At 39.8% G+C, this 22043-nt stretch overlaps 1 protein-coding gene across 6 annotated transcripts in view; it reads right to left on the reverse strand.

Annotated features, from left to right (window-relative positions):
• Positions 1-22043, reverse strand: part of Fndc3b (fibronectin type III domain containing 3B) — a 341149-nt gene that overhangs the window by 13957 nt on the left and 305149 nt on the right. For all 6 annotated transcript variants that reach the window (XM_074073772.1, XM_074073773.1, XM_020176870.2 and 3 more), the window contains 2 exons: positions 16868-17080; positions 2480-2646 (listed from right to left, as the gene is read on the reverse strand). In XM_074073772.1, the coding sequence (XP_073929873.1) occupies positions 2480-2646; positions 16868-17080 (380 nt within the window). The remainder of the gene's footprint in view (positions 1-2479; positions 2647-16867; positions 17081-22043) is intronic.

The following is a 22043-nucleotide window of genomic DNA, read 5'->3' on the forward strand; positions in this document are numbered from 1 at the left end:
TTTGCTCAGTCTCCCATTGATCCAGCTGGTGCCTTTCAGACACAGAGAAGTTACTCCACGAAAGAAAGCCATTCACATGCCCTTTCTCATTAATAACTGGTTGGCCTGGATAAAGTTTCGTTGCTGTTTTAAAAGGCTGCTGAGCACATTCTGTGGCTTAGGACCTGTGGTAGGTACTAAAGATAAGGTCTGTTTTCAAGAAATTTAAGATTCAGGTGAGGAAAGGAGATAGCAAAGTATAGGACAGGTACAAAAAGAATCTGAATATAGGCAGCTTAACTTGTGGGGACAGAGCACATCTGGTGTAGCAGAGTATGAGGACCATGTGGTGTCTGAGAAAAGACCCGGAGAACAGGCATCACTGAAAGCCTTTAAAAATTAAGTTATCTTATATTTATGTTTTAGTTTATTTTTTCCTACTGAATTCATCATTCTTGTTTAAAGCTAAATTATATTATTCTATAGTAAAGCACTTATGATTTTATATATATATATATATATATATACACACACACACACACACACATATATATTTATATTGAGCTACACCCCCAGCCCTTAAAATGAAATAATTAAAAATTTTTCTTATAACTTATGTTATCTCTACAGGTTAACTATCTCATATTTTTCTGTTTTGTAACTAGAATGTGTAACTTCTCTCACTGAACCCATTTACACTATAATTTCTAATTAATTACATGCAATTAATTATTTAGAGGCAGTTGTTTCTACTTGTCATTCTGTATGATACTGCTTCAGAAAAATAATAGTTTTCTTTAAAAAAACCAAAAAACAGAGGGAGCCTATGTTGGGATTACTTGGCCAAAACTGCAGGCAATTTATAGAAAACTAAATAAGGAATCTTATTAGACTAAACAGTCCTCCAGCTAAGACAACAATTTCCTAAAGTGATGAGCAAGAGGAAGACACCTGGCCAAGTGGGAGTGTGAGGAAGCAGCCTCTCTGGAATAAAAGCACCAGGAAATGCAAGTGCTCGCAATGTGCTGTTGTAGTTTACATAACATCAATCTCCACCAAGAACCAGTGTGAGAAGAAAGTTAGTGCTCCTTAATATTAGAAAGACCCTTGAAAGTGGTAGTTGGTAAACATGGCCACCCTTTCTTGGTACCAAGAAATCAATGAGCCACAGCAAGTTCAGGTGTCATCAATGTTAAAGCAGAGAGGCCAAGCTGGACCAAGAGGGCCAAGGCATTTACTACCAATGCAAGCCAGCAGGGTGCATGCATACACACATCTACATTAGTTTCTTAGTCACATAGAGGAGCTGCCAGAGAGCCTGCGGGGTGGGGAAGTAGGGTAAAGGCATTTACCGTAAACTAGCCCTGGAAGTAGCTACAGGAAACCTTTGCATAGTCTAAGCCAGATCCCTACTCAGGTCCTGGAGGCCCCTCACCGCCTGTAATTGATTCAGTGCCTTGATGGTAACTGACTGAAGTCCTTGTGGAAGCAGTCCTAGGGCTGAATGTATAGACGACCTTTTCCACAGGATGCGTTTATTCCCTACCATAAGCCTTAGGGTCATCTTGAGCAGCAGGCTAGATAAAACCACTAGAGTTGCCTATTCCTGAAAACAAGCAGCAGGGACCTCCACAAGAACCAGGGTGTTTATGCAAAAGTGGGTGCACCTCAGGAGTTTTTGTGCAGTCTGTTGATGTCTGCTTTGTCTTGCAAGTCTGCCATCTGGTCAGGCAAGTCTATGGCTGGAAACAGGGACAAGGGCTCAGCAGACCTGGCAGAGGGAACATCTAGGCACAGTGGCTTTTGTTCAGTCTCCTTGAGGGAGGTGGGAGATTTAGACAAATAAGGGCCTCAAGCCTTCTGGAGGACCTGATTCCATGAAGGTGCAGAACAGCAAACCAGTCAGTCACAAACCTCAGGGTGAATACTCAAGGCTGTAGCTGCAGCTTTCTTTCTTTCTTTTTTTTTTTTTTTTTTTGCTTAAGTAATTTTATTTTATTTTTTTTTTTAGCTGCAGCTTTCAAAAACCTCTTTCCACAACCAGAGTGGTGGGCCCAGAGGAGATGCAGCTGAAGATGCCCAAGTTAATCCCTAGTCTCAGGCACTGAGTCACCCAGTCAGGAATGTCCACCTCCAGGCCTCTGAATGTCTTTGGGAAAGAGACCTTGAACTGTCTTAAGTGCTGTAACAAAAGGAACTGATTCTTTGTCTGTCACTGGATCTGTTCCTTTTCTGTCTGTTATATGTGGGTTGAGAATGTTTCACTACTATGTTATTTGCAATAAATATTCATACATTCTAGAGAACAGTGATTATCTTTATGTCTTCTCCTTTAAGGTTTCATTTCTCCCAAATGGTCTTCTTAGAATGTTCTGATTCTCTCATGTTGATATTAGAAATATGAAGAGTATATTTAGGGTCATAATTGAGCTTCCTACTCTAAGACTGAATATTTCCTTGCTTTCAAAGGACAATGTGACAGAGTCCAGTGGCTACAAACCTTTGATGGTGGGGGGGATGCTTTTGGTTGTGCTGAAGGTGTAGGTTTCCGAGAAGTGCCCTTCCCCAGCCTCGCTGGCTGCCTGGATTCTGAAGGAGTAGCACGTGAATTCCGTCAGTCTCTGGACCTTGTAGGTGTGGCTGGGTCCTCTGTAGATTGAAATAAATCTAGAGGAAGGAGCAGAATCCATTAGCCACCTGACCTTCCCTTTGTGATAAGAAATTAAGTGATGCAAACTAGCCGAGTGGACCAGGCCAACTTGATAAATGTTTTTCATGCAGACCGAATCAACCAGTTGCTATGCTATGGTTAAGTTTAATGTCTACTGAATGTTTACATAAAAGAAAAACACAAATTTAAGCACATATAAAGACTGGAATAAGGTTTCATTTTGGCTTTGGTCTAGATTCTAGAAACATCAGCTGTCCATGTTTTATTTACTAGTAAAAATAAAATTTTCAAATATTTCATTGTGGATGTATATAATCTGATAGATCTCACAAAACCCCTTCCTAAACTGGCAAGAAGACATTTGGAATTATAAATCTTTGAGAAAATATGTAAAAAGGCAAAAAATTATAGTGTTCAGAATCATCTATCAGGTTCATTAAAATAACAGAAAAGCAGCATAGGTGAGCTGAACAGTTCAGGCTGGCAGTTTTTGGCTTCTTCTATCTGTCTCAGAACTATTTTGTACTTCTCTGATAATATTTTCATGAAACATAAACATACAAGGCACACAGATAAAAAATAATGTCTTGCATTTTAGGTATTTTTCCATAGGGTCTTAAAAACTTAACACCATCCCAGTGGAACTGGAGTACCTAGAACAATGAATCCTCCTTCCCAGAGCATGTCACAGAACCTGCTGTCTTCAGATACCACTGGAAGATAGTCAGTGATAAAATCAAATTCAAAATGTCTGATTCTTGGGCCAATTTGGCCTATGGGGGTCAGGTCAGGAAAATTCATTTAGTAACAGTTCTTAAACATCTGCTATGTGGTAGGCTCTGTGGATTTGATGATGAATGAAACCTAACCCTAAGGGTTAATTGATCCTGTGTGTGGGTGGGCAGGGTTTTCAGAAGGACAGCAGCAACTTTTTTCGTCCTGGGTGTATGAGCATAAGGATATGTGGTTGATATAGATGGGGAGATTAAACAGGTTTTCTTTTTCTTTTTTAATAAAAGCTTTTCAGAGTCAATACTTACTTCAAAACAGGAGTTCATCACCCTTTGCAAGAGTTCCTAAACCCTGGTCATTTCACCTATTTAACGTTCTCTCCACTGTGCAGTGAAAGGAAGTTCCTTTTCCTGAAGGCTGAGTATTTTTAATTTCAAGGAAAGCCAGAGTCCAGGTTGAAACCCACAAATACCATGGCAACGTGTTTAGCACTCTTGACACATTACCTCCTTAATGAAGACATCCTCACTAATGCTAGAGGCAAACAGCTACTTATTAACTCAGAGTCAGCTGGGCTGGAATCTCTAACCAGAGTAATTGCCCTTAATTATATAACAAATGGAAGTCATGGCTTAAGAAGTGTTACATCTTCATTACAAACTTGTCATACAGCTCAGTTTTACAGAAGTTTGGAGCAGTACTGTTATCAGGAGCAGTACTGTTTTTCTGTCATGTCACACTCTCATATTTCCTTTTGAAAACAGGCTCTCTCTCTCTCTCTATATATATATAGCCCAGCTCCCATTATATATGTAGGCAGAAGTACTTATAGCCACAAAGTTTACTGAAGCATATTCAGTAATTCTGCAGTATAATCCAAACTGAGCAAATTGCATATTTGTAATTTTCAAATACATCAAAACTTAGGTTTCTAGACTAGCTGTTTTGTTCTTGTACCACAGTGTTTTATTAATCATTTAAAACTACATTCCAACTTATGAAAGGCATTGTAGTAATACTAGAATGACAAATAAAAAAAATTGACAGAGTATTTATTCATTTCCCAACATAGTTTTACTTAAAAATGTCAGAAAGGGAAGTGATTGTGGAGGTTCTGAAGGCACTGCCCTGAGGATCTTAGGTACAGCGTTTAATCACCTTGCTTTCAGTGAAGGCGGAATGGGGCAGCTGCAGGAGACCCACTTTTGAGCTGTAATTCCCCTTGGAGAGCAAGCTGGGAAAGGGCAACCTGGTGCTCCCAGCAGCAAGTGCTGAGAATGCAGGGAAATTCTTTCTTCCTCCAGCCTTTTGCAGAATAAGCACAGTCCTTCGGTTAGCCTGCCATCTACTCTGGCAATAATAAATCACAGTCTGCTTGTTGTTCTAATGAAAGTCCTTGCTGTTTTGTCTGACCTTCATCTCCACAAAAGGGCAGGGGAGGAAATTCTGGGAGGGAGATGAGTTCCCCTTATTTTCTTTTTAAAATGTGTATGGGACTAGCTAAAATAGATAGCAACTGACTCCTATGTTTAACCAGGTACCAAGCCCTAAGTGAGTGGATGGAAGGAGGTGATGGGCATGGCATAGGCTCTCTTCTGAGTTAAGCATGCATGGGGTGAGGAGTGGAGAACCAGGAATCTTACAAGTTTCTGAAGAAACAGCCCAAGATAGCCAAACATCAATAGTGTCAGTCCCGCGCTAATTGTTGCCTCAAGAAATAGCTATACCCTGCTTTCTTGGGGCCTGCGTCCTCAGATGGACACACAGGTAAAGGTCTGCAGGCCTGAGGGAAGAAGCAAAAGGGTGGCACACAATCCCTCCTGAGGACCTTCTCTCTTTATCTCACTCTGAGTGAGGTATAAGTAAGAGTTACAGGGAGACATTAAAGGCAGACATAACAAGTCTGCATTAGCTTAAAGCTAATACTTTTCTGACTTTCAACTCTTTCTTGTTCTTAAGGGAAAGAAAAAAGGAAGTAGAAGCAGAAATAACTACAAAAATTAGATTATGGGATAAAAGAGACAAGAAAGATGGGTATTACTACTTTTATATAACAGGAAAATCACTTATTAGCAATCTCTAATTTCATGTAATTTTAGTCTTTAAAAAAATTTTTTTTGGGCAGCATTGGGGTTTGAACTCAGGGCTTCATGCTTGCTAGGCAGGTGCTCTTACCACTTGAGCCACTCTGTCAGCAATTTTTTTAAACAAAGAAATTCATTAAAAGCATACGTTGTAGTTAAAACTTTACATATGAGTCAGCTTGAAATCAGAAAACAAAATCCTTCGTATAATCTTACTTCTCAATTTTAGGTTTCTGACAATACAATCTTCTTATGGCAACAGCCAATTCCACATTTTAAGTCTAACTGTTTCAAGGGCTTTAACTTGAAAACTTCACAGGGATCCATTCCCTGCCCCCCCAAGGTCTAGGTACTTGATACATTCTCAGTAGATATAAGCTCTGAGACAAACTGGTCTTGTGGACTGTGAAACACAAGCAAAATTCTTCAGCTTCTCTGTGCCTTTGTTTTCTAACCTGCTTAAAGCAGAGCTATCGTGAGGTTTAAGTGGGCTAACATACAGGCTTGGAATAGCTCTGACATGGAACAGCCGTTCAACCTGTGTTAGTTATAATTCTAAGAGATTACCTACATCACCATGGGTGAACAGGAATTTTCCTCTCTGTGGGTAGAAAGTTGGTTGTGTGGTAAATGATGCAGGCCAGGCCACCACATATGCCTCATGGGGCTTTATTCTCCCTGCCACCCTCACTTACACTGTGTCTTGCCAGTGAAGTAGGGCAAGGACACCTCCTCAGAACACCACGGTAGACATTAAACTTGGGAAGTCAGGTAAAAGTGCCAGCATGACACTCAGTAGGCCTCAAGTAACTGTCTTCTACTATTCTAACTGGCTCTCTGGCAGGCCTCAGCACAAAACGTAACTGCTGACAGCAACTTCTACTTCCCTCTGCTCCTTAAATGCCAAGTATAAAAGACCAACCAAAACAAAAGAAACACATGAGCCAACATGAAAAAGAATATAACCTCTCTTTCAACGCCAATTCTGATTATTTTCCATCATTCCAGGAGGCAGCAGAAAAGACTCATTTTTTAATTCAGTGTCAATGATTAAGGTCTTATGTGTGGTGACCACTCTAGGAGGCTTGATAGGTCAACACCCCTGTGGCTAGAACCACTCTGGGAGAGATTAAAAATATTCATCAAATATTTGTTTTTACAAAGACCAAATTAATTTTAAAATTCATTAATAAGCAAGCCAGAGGCCTTTTGTGATAGAAATGACCACATCAAATATTCTAAGACATAATGATTCAAGACTTGACATTTCATGTGTAGCCAAAGATGTGGATCCTGGAGCAAGGCTGTGCCATGTGCAGGAGGGTGGTACCCACACAGCTTTCCCGATTCTTTGCCTGCCCCACCCCAGACTCCAAGAGCACCTAGCATCGGTGTTTGGTCTCCACACGTTAATGTACCCAGGTCCAGGGACATGGAGTCACAGCCAGAGGCTGGCAGAGGGGCCCGTTGTCTTGAAGGCCTTAATCAACACTACTCCAGTGTGCATTGCCCTAAGTATGGAGAAGGGAGAAGAATCCTGATTGGAAGAAATTGGCTAAGAGCAGAGGACCTGGTGACTGGGAACCTAAATGAGCAGCAGGAGATGGCTGAAAACTCTCTGAGCCCTTGATACTTCAACTTTGAGAGTGGCTGTGGCCCAGCATCAGGGATGTACTACACCTACTCTGCCTTGGCCACTCCCCTGATCTATGCCCCATGCACAGTTCGAGGGAGTGGAGCACTGGAGACCTGGACTCCAGGATCAGCAATGCCCCTTGCTGCCAATAATTTCCCCTGCTAAGCATGAGATTCTCCCATCTGTAAAATAGGGTAGTTATTTTCTTCAAGGTTGTTTTAAGAGTCAAATACAGTAATGTGGGTAAAAAGCTCAGCAAAGCCCCAGTACACGGTTAAGAGCCCAATTTGCCCTATTAGTCAAGGGCTCCAAACCCTGTACCACAAGTACCACAGACCATGTGTCAGGGATCCAAGTCAGGCTACAGTATCCTAAGGACCTCTATAGCTCTCAGCTCCTGTCAGGCAGGCCTTCCATTAATGGTTTATGACCTGATAGACATTCCCATCTTCTCAAAAGAAACTACAAATCTAATTTGGTGGCCAAGGAGTAAAAATGAAACGTTCACTATATTTTCATTACATGAGCATCCCTGCATTTACAAGAGCAGCAATGGATTAATATACGTAAGTAGATGACATAGCGCCATATGCTCAATGAAGTCATCCAGTCATTTTAATATCAGTTCAGGCGGAGGCATATGGAGCTCCAGACACCTGCTGTCATACTACAGGAGCCCTGGGCCACACTGGCAATGTCTCCAAGGGGTCTTCTCTTTTATCCCCAACCCCTGTGAGCACAGGCAAAGTCAGATGCAGGGACACCTGTAGGCTTCACTGTAGTGCTCACCCACTGCTTCACCATTGTGTGTGTGTCCTCAAGGGACAACAGTGGGCAATAACATAAGCTTTATCAGCAGACAAAGGGTGGGTGTTCAGCTGAACAGCCTGGTACCTGGGCTGTCTAACCCAACAAGCTGCTTTCTTCTCTGTAAGATGGATGTAATAGTAGTTGCCTTGTGGAGTTATGGTGAGGATTAAATGAGATGATGAAGGGAGAACCCATTATACAATGCCTTGCACTTAGGAAGTATGGGATTAATATTATTGTTTTTTAAATCCAATGTAAATATTGTTAATAACATAATCTCATTAATGGCAAAGCACTCAGGCTTATGAATAACCTACTCAGTTTCCAAAAGTGGAGAAGCCCGAGGTTGTCCCTAGAAGGCGCCCCTCTTATCTACATTCTTTGGGGATTTCTTGAGTGGGACAGTGAACACCTTGCACCCTGTCCTGGTGAGCCCGGCCTAAGCATGGCTGTAGAAAACACGAAGATGGGAGCAGGTGAGCCTCCAGGAGGCCACTGGATTGGAGCTCTGGGTGTTTTTTTTTTTCCTTTTTAAGAGACAGGTCTTCCTATGTAGCCCAAGCTGACCTTGATCTCTAGTCTGCTATTCTTATGGATGTGTACCACCACATTCAGTTCGGGGACTATTATGCAGGGAGAGAAAAACAGAGGAGAAATGCTCTCCTGTACTATAAATATGTGCTTGATAAGGGAACACAGTAGAAAGTCAGATGGGTTATTAACAGGTTAGTCTAAATGAATTCTTGATAGCTCTGCCTCCAACTTGGTTCACTCTGTACTATCTTCTTGAAACAGAGCACTTAGATGGTAACAGACACACATGGGTCTTTTTGTTGGCAATTTACCAACGAGATTGCTCTGTACGTAGAGCAATGAAACTACTCTGTGTGATACTGTATGGTGGAGATCTGTCCTAACACTTTTGTCTAGACCCACAGAACGTACAGAAGCCACAGTTGAACCCTAAGGTAAACTATGAACTTGGGGTGATAAGAATGTGTCCATGTAGGTCCATCAACTGTGGTCCAAGTGGACCACTCTGAAAGGGGATGCTGAGAATGGGTAATGTGTGGGAGCAGGGAGTATATATGGGAAATCTCTGTAACTTCCTCTCAATTTTGCTGTAAACTCAAAACTGCTCTAAAAAAAAAAAGGCTATTAAAAAAACCTGAAAGAGTTCTATATTTCTGTGAATATGAAAAATATTTTTGCTTATTCTGTTTTTCTGTTGTAGTAATCCATGGGAAAGGGATGAGGGCTGGGAGTCGCAAGAGTAAAAAGATAGAGATACTCGCCTGAATGCAGAGGCAGTTACCTTCACTATGAACTTGAGCAAGTCAGGTAACTCCACAGCTCAATTTCCAGGCAATAATAACTATCTTGCTCATTTGACAAGAATTTTTATAAGAGCTAAATGAAAGAACCAAGTAAATTCCACGATTCCTCATTAAATGTGTAACAGGAAGGCAAAACAGGCTCTGGATATTTTTAGGAAATTCTAGGGGAACACTGTACTTTAGGTTTGGTATTTTAGTCTTTAACATTGTGAAGGTACCTGTTGGCATCCAAGTGCAACTCAAAGAATTTCAGTCATATTACATCCTTGTATGTTCCTTTAAATCATTTGGGGGGGGGGAAATGATATATAGTGTTTAGTTTAAAATGTTTCTTTAAAAGTTCTGTTTTGAAAGAAACATTCAAGAATGCTCACGAATGACTTACATCTTAAATTCCCAGTAGAAAACAAGACTCAGTGCTAAGGGGTTTGTGTTTACTGCCTTGCTGCTATCTTATAATCCTTGGGCCCACTACAGGCTAACTGCATCCCATGAATATTAACTCCTCAAAATGATCTAACCTGCTGACCTCAAATGGCCTGTCGTCCACAAAGTCTGCAAATGGCATCTTTCAAAACATGTTTCACAATATCAAAAACCAACAGATGGCCATAAACAGTACAGCTACATTCATCATCTCCCTTCCCCCAACTTAAAAAAAATTTCTTGGCCTCTATGGAAGGAATAGAATGGGAGGGAAAGACAGAGGGAGAAAGGGAATTTCCTGTTACTCAAGTGGTGTCTGGGAATGGGAAGATGTTCAAAACAGGAATGGATAGCATACGCCCTCACTCTGTCAAGAACACAGAGTCCTGCCATTTTTATGCAGAAGCAGATGGTGCCATGTGGGGTCACCTGAGGCAGGGAAGGTGTGTCTCCTAAACTGACCATGATGTTGGTAAGAGCTCCAGTTCACATTAAAGTACCAGGGGCTACTTCCAAAAAAGACTAATGAGAAAGGGGTTAATCTCCTACCCTTTGTTCTTGACTGTATATTGGGCTTTTTGACTTGTGGGTTATTAAGCTTCAATAGTTTTTGGTTAATGGGTTGATTTTTCTTCCTTTTTCTAAGAAATAAAAGTTTATCATAGCTACTGATGTCAGAAATTCTTTAAAATGAATAAAGGAATAAAAAATTTCTACTTTCCATTTTTTTGTTTAAACTATACTTTAGACATTGATATAGTAAAAGAGATTAATCTATAGTCAGAGGAAGCCAGACTTTCTAAAGACTACCTGAGAACCTTGAAACCTCCCATTCTTCTATGTTGCTTTCAAATACCTTCAAGGATGCACCTCCCAAAGCTTTCCAGATTGGTTTGACTACGTCTGTTTCAGTGGCCTTGCCTCAACCTGAGAAAAATGCTATTAATTTCCATTCTATTTAATAAGTAAAGAGAGGTTAAAAACTATTATTTGGATTCTACTTCAGGTCCAATTAAGATCTCAAATAGCTCATTTCCAACCTCTCAGCTGTGCCTGTTCCTAGATATTTTAGTCTGAAATTGACTAGGTAGCAACATTCTTTATTTTGTAGGCTGAATTTTATGCTCCTATTCTAATAAATAGAAAATGTTTCTAAAATATTTTTTTTTCTCTTTAATTAGGGACTGGAGAAACATAATATTATTTGCATTTTGTAGCAGGGGAAATCAAAGCAAAAAGAAGTTAAGAGACACGCTTTTGACTCTTTGGAAATTCAGTGGCGGACCTGGGACTACAAGAGATTTGACATCTGTGTCACTCTGGGAGTAAAGGTAATTAAAATGCCACTTATTCAGCAAGGTTTGTCATGTGGACCAGCGTACAGTCCAGAGAAGCAAAGGAAGTGAACACCGAAGGTCTCATGGGCTGGACCCTGAGCCGCTGCTTTACATCTGTGCCATTTAATTAAGCAACATGCTAAGGGACATGGAGGGGAGAGTTTGTTCCATCTCAGGAAAACAATGAGAAAGTGCACTGTGCCCTCAGTGCCCACACGTACTAGCCCCTTTTCTTAATTGCCTTGTGTGTATTCTTTCAGAGTTTAAAGAAATCAAAAACCATAAAGATGCAAGTGTTTTCTGTCCCTCTCTAACAGCCAACAGGCAGTGACACTGTAAAGAAAGCCCCTTTAGTTTTGCTGGCCAAAGGGGAGAGGATCACAGGCACAAAGGCTGAGGTAATGGGGAGCAAGTGGAAATTATCCACTCTACTAAATCCCTCTTCTCCCAGCCCAATTTCATTAGAATTAAGCTTTAAAAAAAAAAAAAAAACAAGCAAACAAACAAACAAAAAAAACCCCAAAAAACACTGGCTGTCTGACTAACCCTGAACAACAGATTAACTGTAAATGCATTCCTGGAATTTACGTTTCCTCTGCTCAGTACTGTGTACAATTATTGGGGAAAGTGAACCCAACAAGGGTCAGGATCAGCACCATCTCTAATTCTGCTAGGGTAACACAACATTCATTGCAATAACACAGACAAATGAATCTTCAAAAGCAGCACTACAACCTTAGGATGCACGAGCTGGTCCTGTTATTTTAGTGCTTGTATTAGGTTAACTCAGCATTATGAAAATGTTTACTCTGGGTATATAATTTTCTTGCATAACATGGGAACCAAAGCCATTCAGATTTTCTGTGCTGGATCTGTTAAGAATAATAGACTTAATCACTACAAGGCCAAACTAATCTAATTTTTTTTCTGTTGAAATTAAATAAAATCTTTTGTACTGTCTGCTCATTGTTTAATGTTAATTCATTTCCTCAGCAAGATAAGATCTTACAAATAGGCCAAATACCTCATAAGGTCTAGCACATAGTAGTAATTCAAGAAAACAAATTGCTGATTGAATAAGCATAATCTAATCACCAGGTAAAAATTTAGTCCTATAAATATTAAGCCCTTCTTTAAGGTTGCTACATAAATATAGACTGGGAGCCTTGCAAGTCTAAACTCTGAATACATGGGAAATAAATGTCCTGTTCCAGGGGGAGAAAAACTTTCAACATAACAAGTCCAGGTGATCCAGACTGAGTTCTAGATTGATGTTCTTTGAGGCAAGTGTTTGGGAGGATGACTTGTAGGATTCCCTCTGTTTACATGAAATAGGTCCAAATGAGGGAGAGGGTGAGAAGGGGAAGGAATGGAGAGGAGAGGGAGGAGGAGTAACGAGGAGGGGAAAGAGGAGTGAGACTTCACTTTTTATTCAAGAACTTAATAAAGTGTAAAAAATTCTCAGTACCTGGCATTTTTTAGACTCTCAAAAATCAGAAATTGCCTTTAGAAAGTTTTCGACTATATTTTTTATAAGATATCATATTTATAAATCCCTGGGTCATCTTGTGTTTTGAGTGAGAAGTACTATAAATAATTATAATAAAATAATTATAGATAAGCACTATAAATCATCATAGCCTGGTGGCAAAATCTTAAGGGTTTGAGAGTCACCAGTCACTCTTAGGAGAAGTTAAGTATTTTTCTTATTTTCTTACTTGTGAACTGCAGAAGCTAAAACCATGCTCCAATCATTTATAAGGGACACCTTTTTTGTTAAGGATTTAGTTCACAAACAATTTCCAAAGTCTTACTACTTTATGGTAGAAAAGGTGGGAAGGACAGCAGAAACCACAGTCGAGTTTAACCTCTTTATTTTATGGATGAGGGAAAAGTGAGAGTCATGGTTTAATGGCCTGAATTAACTCTACCAAGCATGGATGGAATTATTCATTTTTGCTGTGCTTCTGGTGCAGAATATGCTTAAAGTGTTAAGAATACTTCCACAGCTGGCGAGGACAGCTGTATGATCCTGTTATCAGCAACTTTTATCTCAAACGCCCAAAGCAGACAGTGAAGTGTCCACAGCAAAAGAAATACTTTGAGAGCTGTCAGGCAAGAAAGTCAATTAGAACCACGAGTAAACCTATCTCAAAAGCAGGATGTATATAATAGTTTTTTTTGCCACAGCCATAATAAGAACTTATTGGTGGTTAATGAACTTAATATGTACGCTAAAGAACATGTGTGCTGGGCCCAAGCGCCACTACTGGCAACAAATTCACTGAAAAAAGACAGTTATCACCTGAGAAGAAGTCAGTTTTTTCAACTGGACAGGAAGGGTCCAAGTCCTAAAGAACCCTGAGAAGACTAGAATTAACAAAAATTACGCTAATAACAAGGACTAGGACAAATCCAAGTCAAGTGGTTTCCCTCGGATCCTTAAGAGTCAAGACCCAAAGTTAAAGGCTTGAACTCAAGGCACCACTGGCAATAAGACTTTGGTTTCAAGACACTGAGGAAGGTCATCTTCAAGCTAAAGTTAGGTTGTCTTCATCCTATTAAATCCCAGGAAAATTATTCCACAAATAGAATGAGAATTTATTGTGCCTGGAATTCACATCACTTTAATAACTTTCTGAGAACACTGACAAATTTAATTTAAAAAAGATAAATTTGGACTCTAGCTCATGAAATTAAGAAAAAATATTGTTCCTTATGGTCAGATTTCTTAAATTGCCACTTAAATTAGCAAGTGATTTATGTGATGAGAAGGCAAGCCCTACTTGGTTTTTTTTGAAGTAAGAGCATGCATTAATTACTAGTTTCTGCACTATTTTCTGACCAGCATACTTAAACATCTCATGCCAACATACTCATTTAGCCAAGTACTTTTGGAGCTTTTGTTGTGTGCCCAGGAGCCACTCTGTTTGAGGTAAAACCCTGCTGACCACACAACTGTACAGTTCTCACTCACTCAAGGTACCTAGGGGAGGCTGCATTGCTCAGATTAGGACTTCAGCGAGGCGGGGTGCAGAGCTGCCCCTGATCCTAGAGGTGGGAGAGGTAGTACATGGCATGGGCTCCCATCCTAGTTCAGCTGCCAGCTTCAACAACTTTTCTGTATATCGCTTTTTTTTTTTGAAATAGTACAACTAGAAGACACTCTCTAAGGAAGACTCTTTCCACCACCAATGGGAGCCACAGGCCTGGGAGAAAATGTAAAGACTTATTTAGAAATCTCCAATACTAGCTTTATATATTTATCATGTTTTCTGCTAGTTTCTAATTCCTGTTCTTGCTGCCCCTCTCTGGTATAGGAGTTCCTAGTAAATAAATAACAACCCTGTGAAAACACATCTATGGAATCTCGCACAGTAGGACAAGTGATCTCAGACATGAGTGAGGAACCTATCAAAACCAGCCTTCCTTCCTCTGTGCCTTCTACAATGGTGCTCGTTTCCAATAGGACAATTTGGTTTTGTTCTTCTGTCAAACTAGTCAGTCTGCCAGGTACTTTAAAGTCCAGTTCAAGTGTCACTACTTTTAAGAAACCTTTCCTGATCTTTGTGCCCACATGGTCTCTGCCTCCTCCAAACTCCTAGAGCACTTTTCTCCAATAGTACTTATGTTCTATAATTTATGATTTAATAACATGCTCCTGGAGGCAAGGCCTTTTTTCTTCTCTCTTAATTAAAAAAAAAAAAAAAACCACCTATATTTACTTAGACACATTCAGAATGTTAACAGAATAGCTGCAATTTATTTTTGGCATTGACAGAGTGGTATTCAGTTAACAGAACAATTATTTCACATAAAGTGCACATAAACTGAAGATGAAAAGCTACCATCCTCATAATTTGTTCTGTGTATCAACAAGGACCTGCCCTAAGTTTCCATGCCAATTTACGACCTCCATACTGCACCAGGTGAGGTTGGTGGCCACTGAAAATACCACCAGGGCAGGGCTGTCTAAAGACACATTCAGTAGTATATTCATAGTGTGTTAACTATACAAAAAAGGATGCCGTACAGTTTAAAAACCAACAGTCTTACATTTCAACTTTTTTCTTTAAAAAGAGTTGTGGATGTGTGTGTGTATGTGTGTATAAGTGCTTTGTAGATAAGTAAAAACAAAACAAAACACCCACAACCCAAACACCCTGCCAACTATTGGTAAGTAGATCCAACTTAGTCATCATCACCATCTTCTCCTCCTCTTCATCTTTCTTCTCCTTTTTCTTGCCTTTCTGAGCCTCAGTGACTCCTTGTGTGTTCATTAGTGTGTGGCAATATCCTTTTCATATTTTTCTTGTGGCTCAGCAAAGCTTCTTTTCCAGAGGCTGCTGTCCTGGCAGCAAAGCCCCTCCACATCTCTCCCAGGGTCTTTGCAACACACATTGATTGGCCAGGCTGGGCTGCTCTCCTCTGGGTGATCCTCACAACAGAACAAGAAGGGAGCTGAGGAGGCCTCTCAGGTGCACTGGGATCCTTCAACTGCTTTTTGTCTCTCCTTTAGGTGGACTAAAGGCTTTCATTTCTCTTTCATAATGAGTCTTTTCTGCCTTTGCCAAGTCTTCAGATTTTCCCTTCTCTTAGTGGATATGGTCTTCTACCTTTCTGAGTCCTTCTTAGAAAACTGGGAAGTTGACAGAAGGATCTGGGTGCTGCTTCTTGTGCTCCTGGGCAAGTCTGACAGAGACTGCACCTGACAACATTTTGCCTCTTGGCTTCTTAGGGTCTCCTTTTCCCATGGTTAGTTGTTTTTCCTAGTGAGGCAGTTGTTTGGGGACTATCTGGCTCTCTCCAGCCCTGGTCCTGTCTCTATGGCACTGAATGTACTGCTAGAGCTGTAAGGGGCCAGCCAGAGGCAGTCTCCCTTGTGGTTTTCTGGATCTTCGTCTCCACCAAAGGCCCATAGGACTCCATTGCACTGAAATCAGTGGGTGTGTCTGACTACAGAGTAGGGATCGAGACTGGTGAGGCTTCTGTGGGAGCTAGACCCCCAAGTAAAGGATCAGAATGCTATAATGTATGAAGGGAAGGGACAGAGATGCTCCCACACTAGCACTGGGTTTGTGTCTCAGCCAGGAAGCAGAAGCATGTTATCTATCACATCTCGGCTTTGGTTTTATGGTGACCTCCCACTCCCCCTGCTTGATTCTCTATTAGGACCTTTGGTAACAGAACATCCTGTCACCATTAACTTTTACTTGGTATCTAATTATTCCTAAATGCAGTTTAGTTGTTGGTCTTCTGATTGGCCATTTTCAGTGGAAATGAAGTTAGATTAAACAGATATGATGGGAAAGGCTGGATTTGATTTCTATAGCTACAAGTGTTTTCTGGGCATAGAGTCGTATAAAAAATCTCTGATTTGCTCTGGCTAATTTGATACTGCTTTGCCCATAGTTACAGAGTACAATCCCCATCTGTACATCACCCACAGCTATTTCAGATTGTAAACATGTTTGTCCTGATGGTTAGTGAATATTTAAAAAGGCAACACGTCTTCTTCCCAAGTCTTATTTTCCTCTGCACTCGTGACTAAAATAACACTATTACACAGCGTGGACTTGGATTTAACAACTTTCCTTTTAGATCATTTCTCTCCATTATCTGGCTTTATGAAAAGAAAAATATGCAGGTATCATCACATGTAGGGAAAAATCAGGATCTCTGGACTATTTAGAAATTCCAAATGAGGGAACAAATCTGGTTATAAAATGTAGAAATATACAGGTCTTGCTCTGAACAGGAGTTTCAGAGTAAGTTAGAAGAGTAAACAACGAGCAAGTTCAGATCCCATCCCACAAGCTTAAGCCATGAAGCCTGGTATGCCTCCCTGGCCTCACCTCTTGTTCCTGTCCTCCAGCTGCAGCGTATACACCATGTCATCAGCAGTGTGTGTCTTGGAGTTACTGTCTCCCCATTTTAGCTTCAGGCTCTGAGGACCAGCTGCAGCACATTCTAGCCTAGGAGGCAAGGGTGGTAATGGCCGAGTTTTTGCTTTAATGAACTGACTAAATGGTCCGGCTCCAATTTCATTTATAGCCTGAATTCTGATCCTGGAGAAAGGAAAAAAAATAGATAATGTAGGTTTAACAACTAAAAACTCTTTATTCAAAATAAACATTTGTCAGAGTATTTATTACTTATCCTTAAAGCAGTATGTGGAATAAGGAAAAAGAAGTAGAGTAACTCAAGATAGAGAACTAGGGAGCTCAGAGGACAGATTACAGTCTCCATTCCAAAACAAACAAACAAACAAACAAATAAACAAACGAAACCAAACCTCACACTCTACCAAGATATCCTTAGTTTTTTAACTGGGAAAAAAAAAGGGTTGTTGATTGAGGGAAGACATCCTAATTTTATATTTTGTCCTAGCCACTTTTAGCTACTGCAAAGTCAGTTTTGGAATTTAATGAGCTATAAAAAGTAAATTAAATAGGAAAACAAATGAGTCTCCTTCAGAATTCAAACCAAAGACAACAACCCTTCAACAGGGAATCTGGCCTCTCCAATTCCAGCCTCACCCAACCTCACCTGTGAGTCCTTAACCAGAGCTAAGCGGGAAATCATTCAAATGTGCAAAAATCACAGCTGGATGCTTACTGTGTGCACAGTGTTATGGTAGCAAAGATATAAATACCACCCTTATGCTGTAATAAACTTAAAATATAATAGACTTAAAGTGCATATATACATATATATTATTTTTTATATTCAAAAGAACATTTTCCTATTTTTCTTGTTCTTCTGCTTGTCAACTAGGTGATTGAAACAGTTCTCCAGGGTTCCAGAATGACATACTGATGGCACTGCTCCAACCTCATGCTTGACACCTCTCTGCATGACTGAATGATCCTGAAGCTTGCTTCTTGTTGGATTTGGTGCCCAGTACACTCCTGCAGGGGCACTTCTCTTCTGTTGCTCTAACCAAAGGTCTCCCCCAACCCTTCCTCTTTTCTTCTGTATAGCATGGGCATTTCCCAAAGTTCTACTGTTGATTAATCATTCGTGCATCTACACAGTTTCACTCAGGTGAAGATTTACATTTCCTAGCTTCTTTATGACTGGTCTCCAGTCCTCCAGTGGAAACCACCCAGACCACTTGCTAGGTACACAGGAATCTCACTGAGTTGATGGGCAGTTTGTGGTACTAAAAGATCAAAAAGTTTCAATATTTAAACTTACTTGAATTCAAAAGATACTGTTCCAAAACACATTACAATGCGTAAGATGGTCAAAGAGATAAACTCTTAGGGACCAGATCAGTTTCATAGATTCCTATAACTAACTTACTTTGATGTATTTCTCATTTACAGAATTTATTGCTTACACTTAAATAGAAAATATCATTTAATTATCACAAGAGTGACACACACCACATGACTTCAAATGAGCCTAAACTCTTCAAACTTAGATTACAAGTCAACCTAATACATCTGCATACTGTTAGGGAAAAAAAATGTTAATTTTGGGTGAAATGGAACACACACTCCACCCTTTTTCTCCCACTGAATGCAGCTGTTAAAACTGGACAAAAGGATGCAGCTATTTAAGAATGCTCATAAGTAAATACTAGCTGGCAGATTTTGGGCAGTACAGAATTTGAATTTTCACCAAATCACCAGTGAGTTTACCATTTTCCCCCTCTAGTACTCCTATGTTGGAATCACACAGACTCAATTTGGGAGTGGATGTGTGAATGGATAGAGCTCTAAGAAAAGCTCAAAGATGGAGGGGGTGGGTCTCTGGATATGCAGAAAGAGTGGTGGGGGAGGGAGAATCCCCTATTCCTTTTTCTTTTCTCAATTCCTTCATTCTCCAGATCTTGGCAATCTTATAATATTGGCAGTCTAAATAAGAAAACACAGGTGATCACATTAATTGATAAAGCAAGCTAGGGACTAGTTCTTCAAGCTTTCCCTTCAGTGAAAACAAGACAAGGAGCAAAGATATGTAAATTTCCCCACTTCCCATTCCTATTCAACATTATTCATTAGAGGTTCCAGCCAGGATGGAGGGAAAAAAATCACAGGGATAGAAAAGGGATAGATGAAAACTATCAGACACTGAGGAAAATATTAAAGAAGACTTATGCAACTAGGGAGAGAAATATACTATTATTCATGAATTGGAAAACTCTTCACAGAAAAGATGTCAATCCTCCCCAAATTGATCTTTAGAGATAATGCAATTTAACAATATCTCAACCAGCATAAACTTGTAATTCCAGCACTCAGGAGTTGAGGCTGAAGGATGGTGAGTTCAAGTACACCCTGGGCTACATTAGTGAGACTCTATCTAAAAAAAAAAAAAAGTTCCAGCTGGAATCTTGGAAGATAAAAACAAGCTGGTCCAAGCTGGTGTTTCATGCAGAAAAGCAAAGGAACACCAATTTAAAAACTAATATAAACTTGAAAAATAAGAATAAAGTTGGAAGCTTCATACCTGATTTTAGGACTTACTATAAAGCTACAGTAATCAAGACAGTGTGGTACTGGTAGAGACACACGGATCAATGCAACAGAACAGAGACTCCAGAAATAGACCTACACAAATATGGCCAATTGATTTCTGACAAAGGTGTGAAAGCAATTCAATGGCAAAAGGATAGTCTTTTCAACAAATGCTGTAGGAGAAATTGGATATCAACAGGAAAAAATAAACCTTGACTTCAATCTCACACCTGATTAAAAAAAATTAGCTAAAAATGGACCATAGATCTAAATGTGGAGTATAAAACTTTAAAGGAGAAAACACAGAGGAAAATCTTTGTTATCTAGAATTAGATAAAGGGTTTTCATATACGACATGAAAAGCATGCATGTTACATAAGGGAAGAAATTAAAACTGAATTTGATTAAAATTAAAAACTTTTGCACTGTTCTGAGAATGAAAACAAGCAACAGACTGGGAGAAAATATGTGCAAATTATATATCTGACAAAGGACTTGTATTCAGAGTGTAAAAAAGATCTCTCAAAACTAACAGGAAGAAAACAACCTGATTAAAAAATGGATAGAACAGTGGACGAGACACCAAAGAGGACGTACAGATGATAAATAAGCACACAAAAAGATGTTCCCATTATTAGCCATTAGGAAAATGCAAATTAAAAACACAGCAAGATACCACATGCACCCTGGTAAGGATAAGGAGGAACTGGAACTCTCAAATTTTGCTTCTGAGAATGAAAACTGGTATAGCCACACTGGAAAATAGTCTCTTTATAAAGTTAAATGTGTACTTATCATATAACCCAGCAATCCCATTCTTAGGAATTTACTCTAGAGAAAGTAATACTTACACTTACACAAAACCCTGAATTCAAGTGTTTGTAGTAGCTTTATTTATAACACCTGAAACTGGATGAGTATCTTCCTCCCAGATTGGGAGACAGCAAATACTTATCTCTGGCAGAGTACAGAAAAACTCCATTACAAAGGACCTCAGCTTTCCTAGAGTCCATCATACTGGGGGTACATTGGATCTTTTGTAGATCAGAAATTAAGCCTCTTAGAAAAATACTGCAAGACTGATAAAACAAATTTCCTTGATTCTCACATGAGCCTAATAAAATTGCCTCATGGTATTAGTACAAGAATTTTTTTCTATAACTATAATATAACAAATGTTTCTGTAACTGGACAGGGAAAATCTTTTAAAAGGCAGCCCTCATGATGTTAGAAATCATTACTGTCTTTCCTTTCTCAAGAAAAGAAAAGAGAAGCTGGCATTGAGTCTTATTCTTTCTTCAATGGTATAATAAATTTCCTCACCTACAAGATTTATCTTAAGTTCCCTTCAGTATCCCCACCACTGTTCCTTCCCTGTATTTGAGGCACACGTACACCTAGAGTCCAGAGGCCCTGCTGCTTTCTGCCATCTTCTGACCCACAGTCGTTCAGAGCCAAGCTCACCTTATATTCCAGGTGGCCCTATCCTTTCTTTTGCTCTGTGCAGCCCCAAGAGCCCTTTGCTATTTTAGTACACAAGGAAAGCGAGAGAATGGGTTGCTTATGATTGCCATTCTGCTCTCCTCAAGAAAACAAAACAAACAAAACCTAAGAGTTCTGAACCACTTATAAGAAATAAAAAGTAGTTTAAAAATACAAGTATCAAGATGATTTCTTTTGTAAATTCACTTATTTTGTTAAGTACTGGGCTCCTTACAGCACAAGGTCTAAAGTTCTCTGACATTTTACAGAGAAGCATTTTCTAGACATAAAAGCATTAAGAACACATACCATTGCCACCACCCAGAAGATCACAGTGGGACTTCAACTCTTGTTAGCAGGGTAGCTTCTTTAGGTATCCTACCTTTCACTTTGGGGATCTTGGGGAAAGTATCTAACACCCTCAAGGAATAGTTTCCTCATCTATCAAACGAGGATAGTACCATCTTTGCTGAATCAACAATCAGGATTAATTAATTACTTTAGGGAGCACTTTCTAATTTTTAATATTTTATACTACGCAATTCAAACAGAAAAAGATTCAAGGTGGTCCAAAGCCCTGTGGTGAACTCTAGAATGCTAATTTATGGAGGTATTGTCATTGTGACTTCTTTAGAACATTATCATTCCCAACACGGAGTAGGCAGGACAGCATGGTGGCAGCATACAGGGTCCATTCTAGCTGCATGAGTGCCACCACTTACTTTTATGATATGACTGTTATTGCCTGCCATTTCCTTTCTCTGAGTTAGTCAAGGACCCAGTGACAGGCAAAAGGCTGGCTTCCTTTCAACCCATTCTCAGGAAGGTAAGGGTGAAATGCAGAGCTCAGAAGCTGATGAAAACCAGCACAACCAGCACAACCAGCACAACAAACAATACTATGAATTTGTTCTGTTCCAAAAAATAGGCTATAGAGCAGGAACCATTCTACCTCTGCTTTTAGAGATGAGGGAACTGAATTCAAATTCAAAGAGTTTGACTCTCTCGATCTAAATGACACAATTGCTCCTAGGCATGGAAGCCTAGGTTTCACACACGTGATATCATCTCTACTCTCTAT

The sequence above is a fragment of the Castor canadensis genome, chromosome 5, assembly GCF_047511655.1.
Source record: "Castor canadensis chromosome 5, mCasCan1.hap1v2, whole genome shotgun sequence".
Taxonomy (NCBI): domain Eukaryota; kingdom Metazoa; phylum Chordata; class Mammalia; order Rodentia; family Castoridae; genus Castor; species Castor canadensis.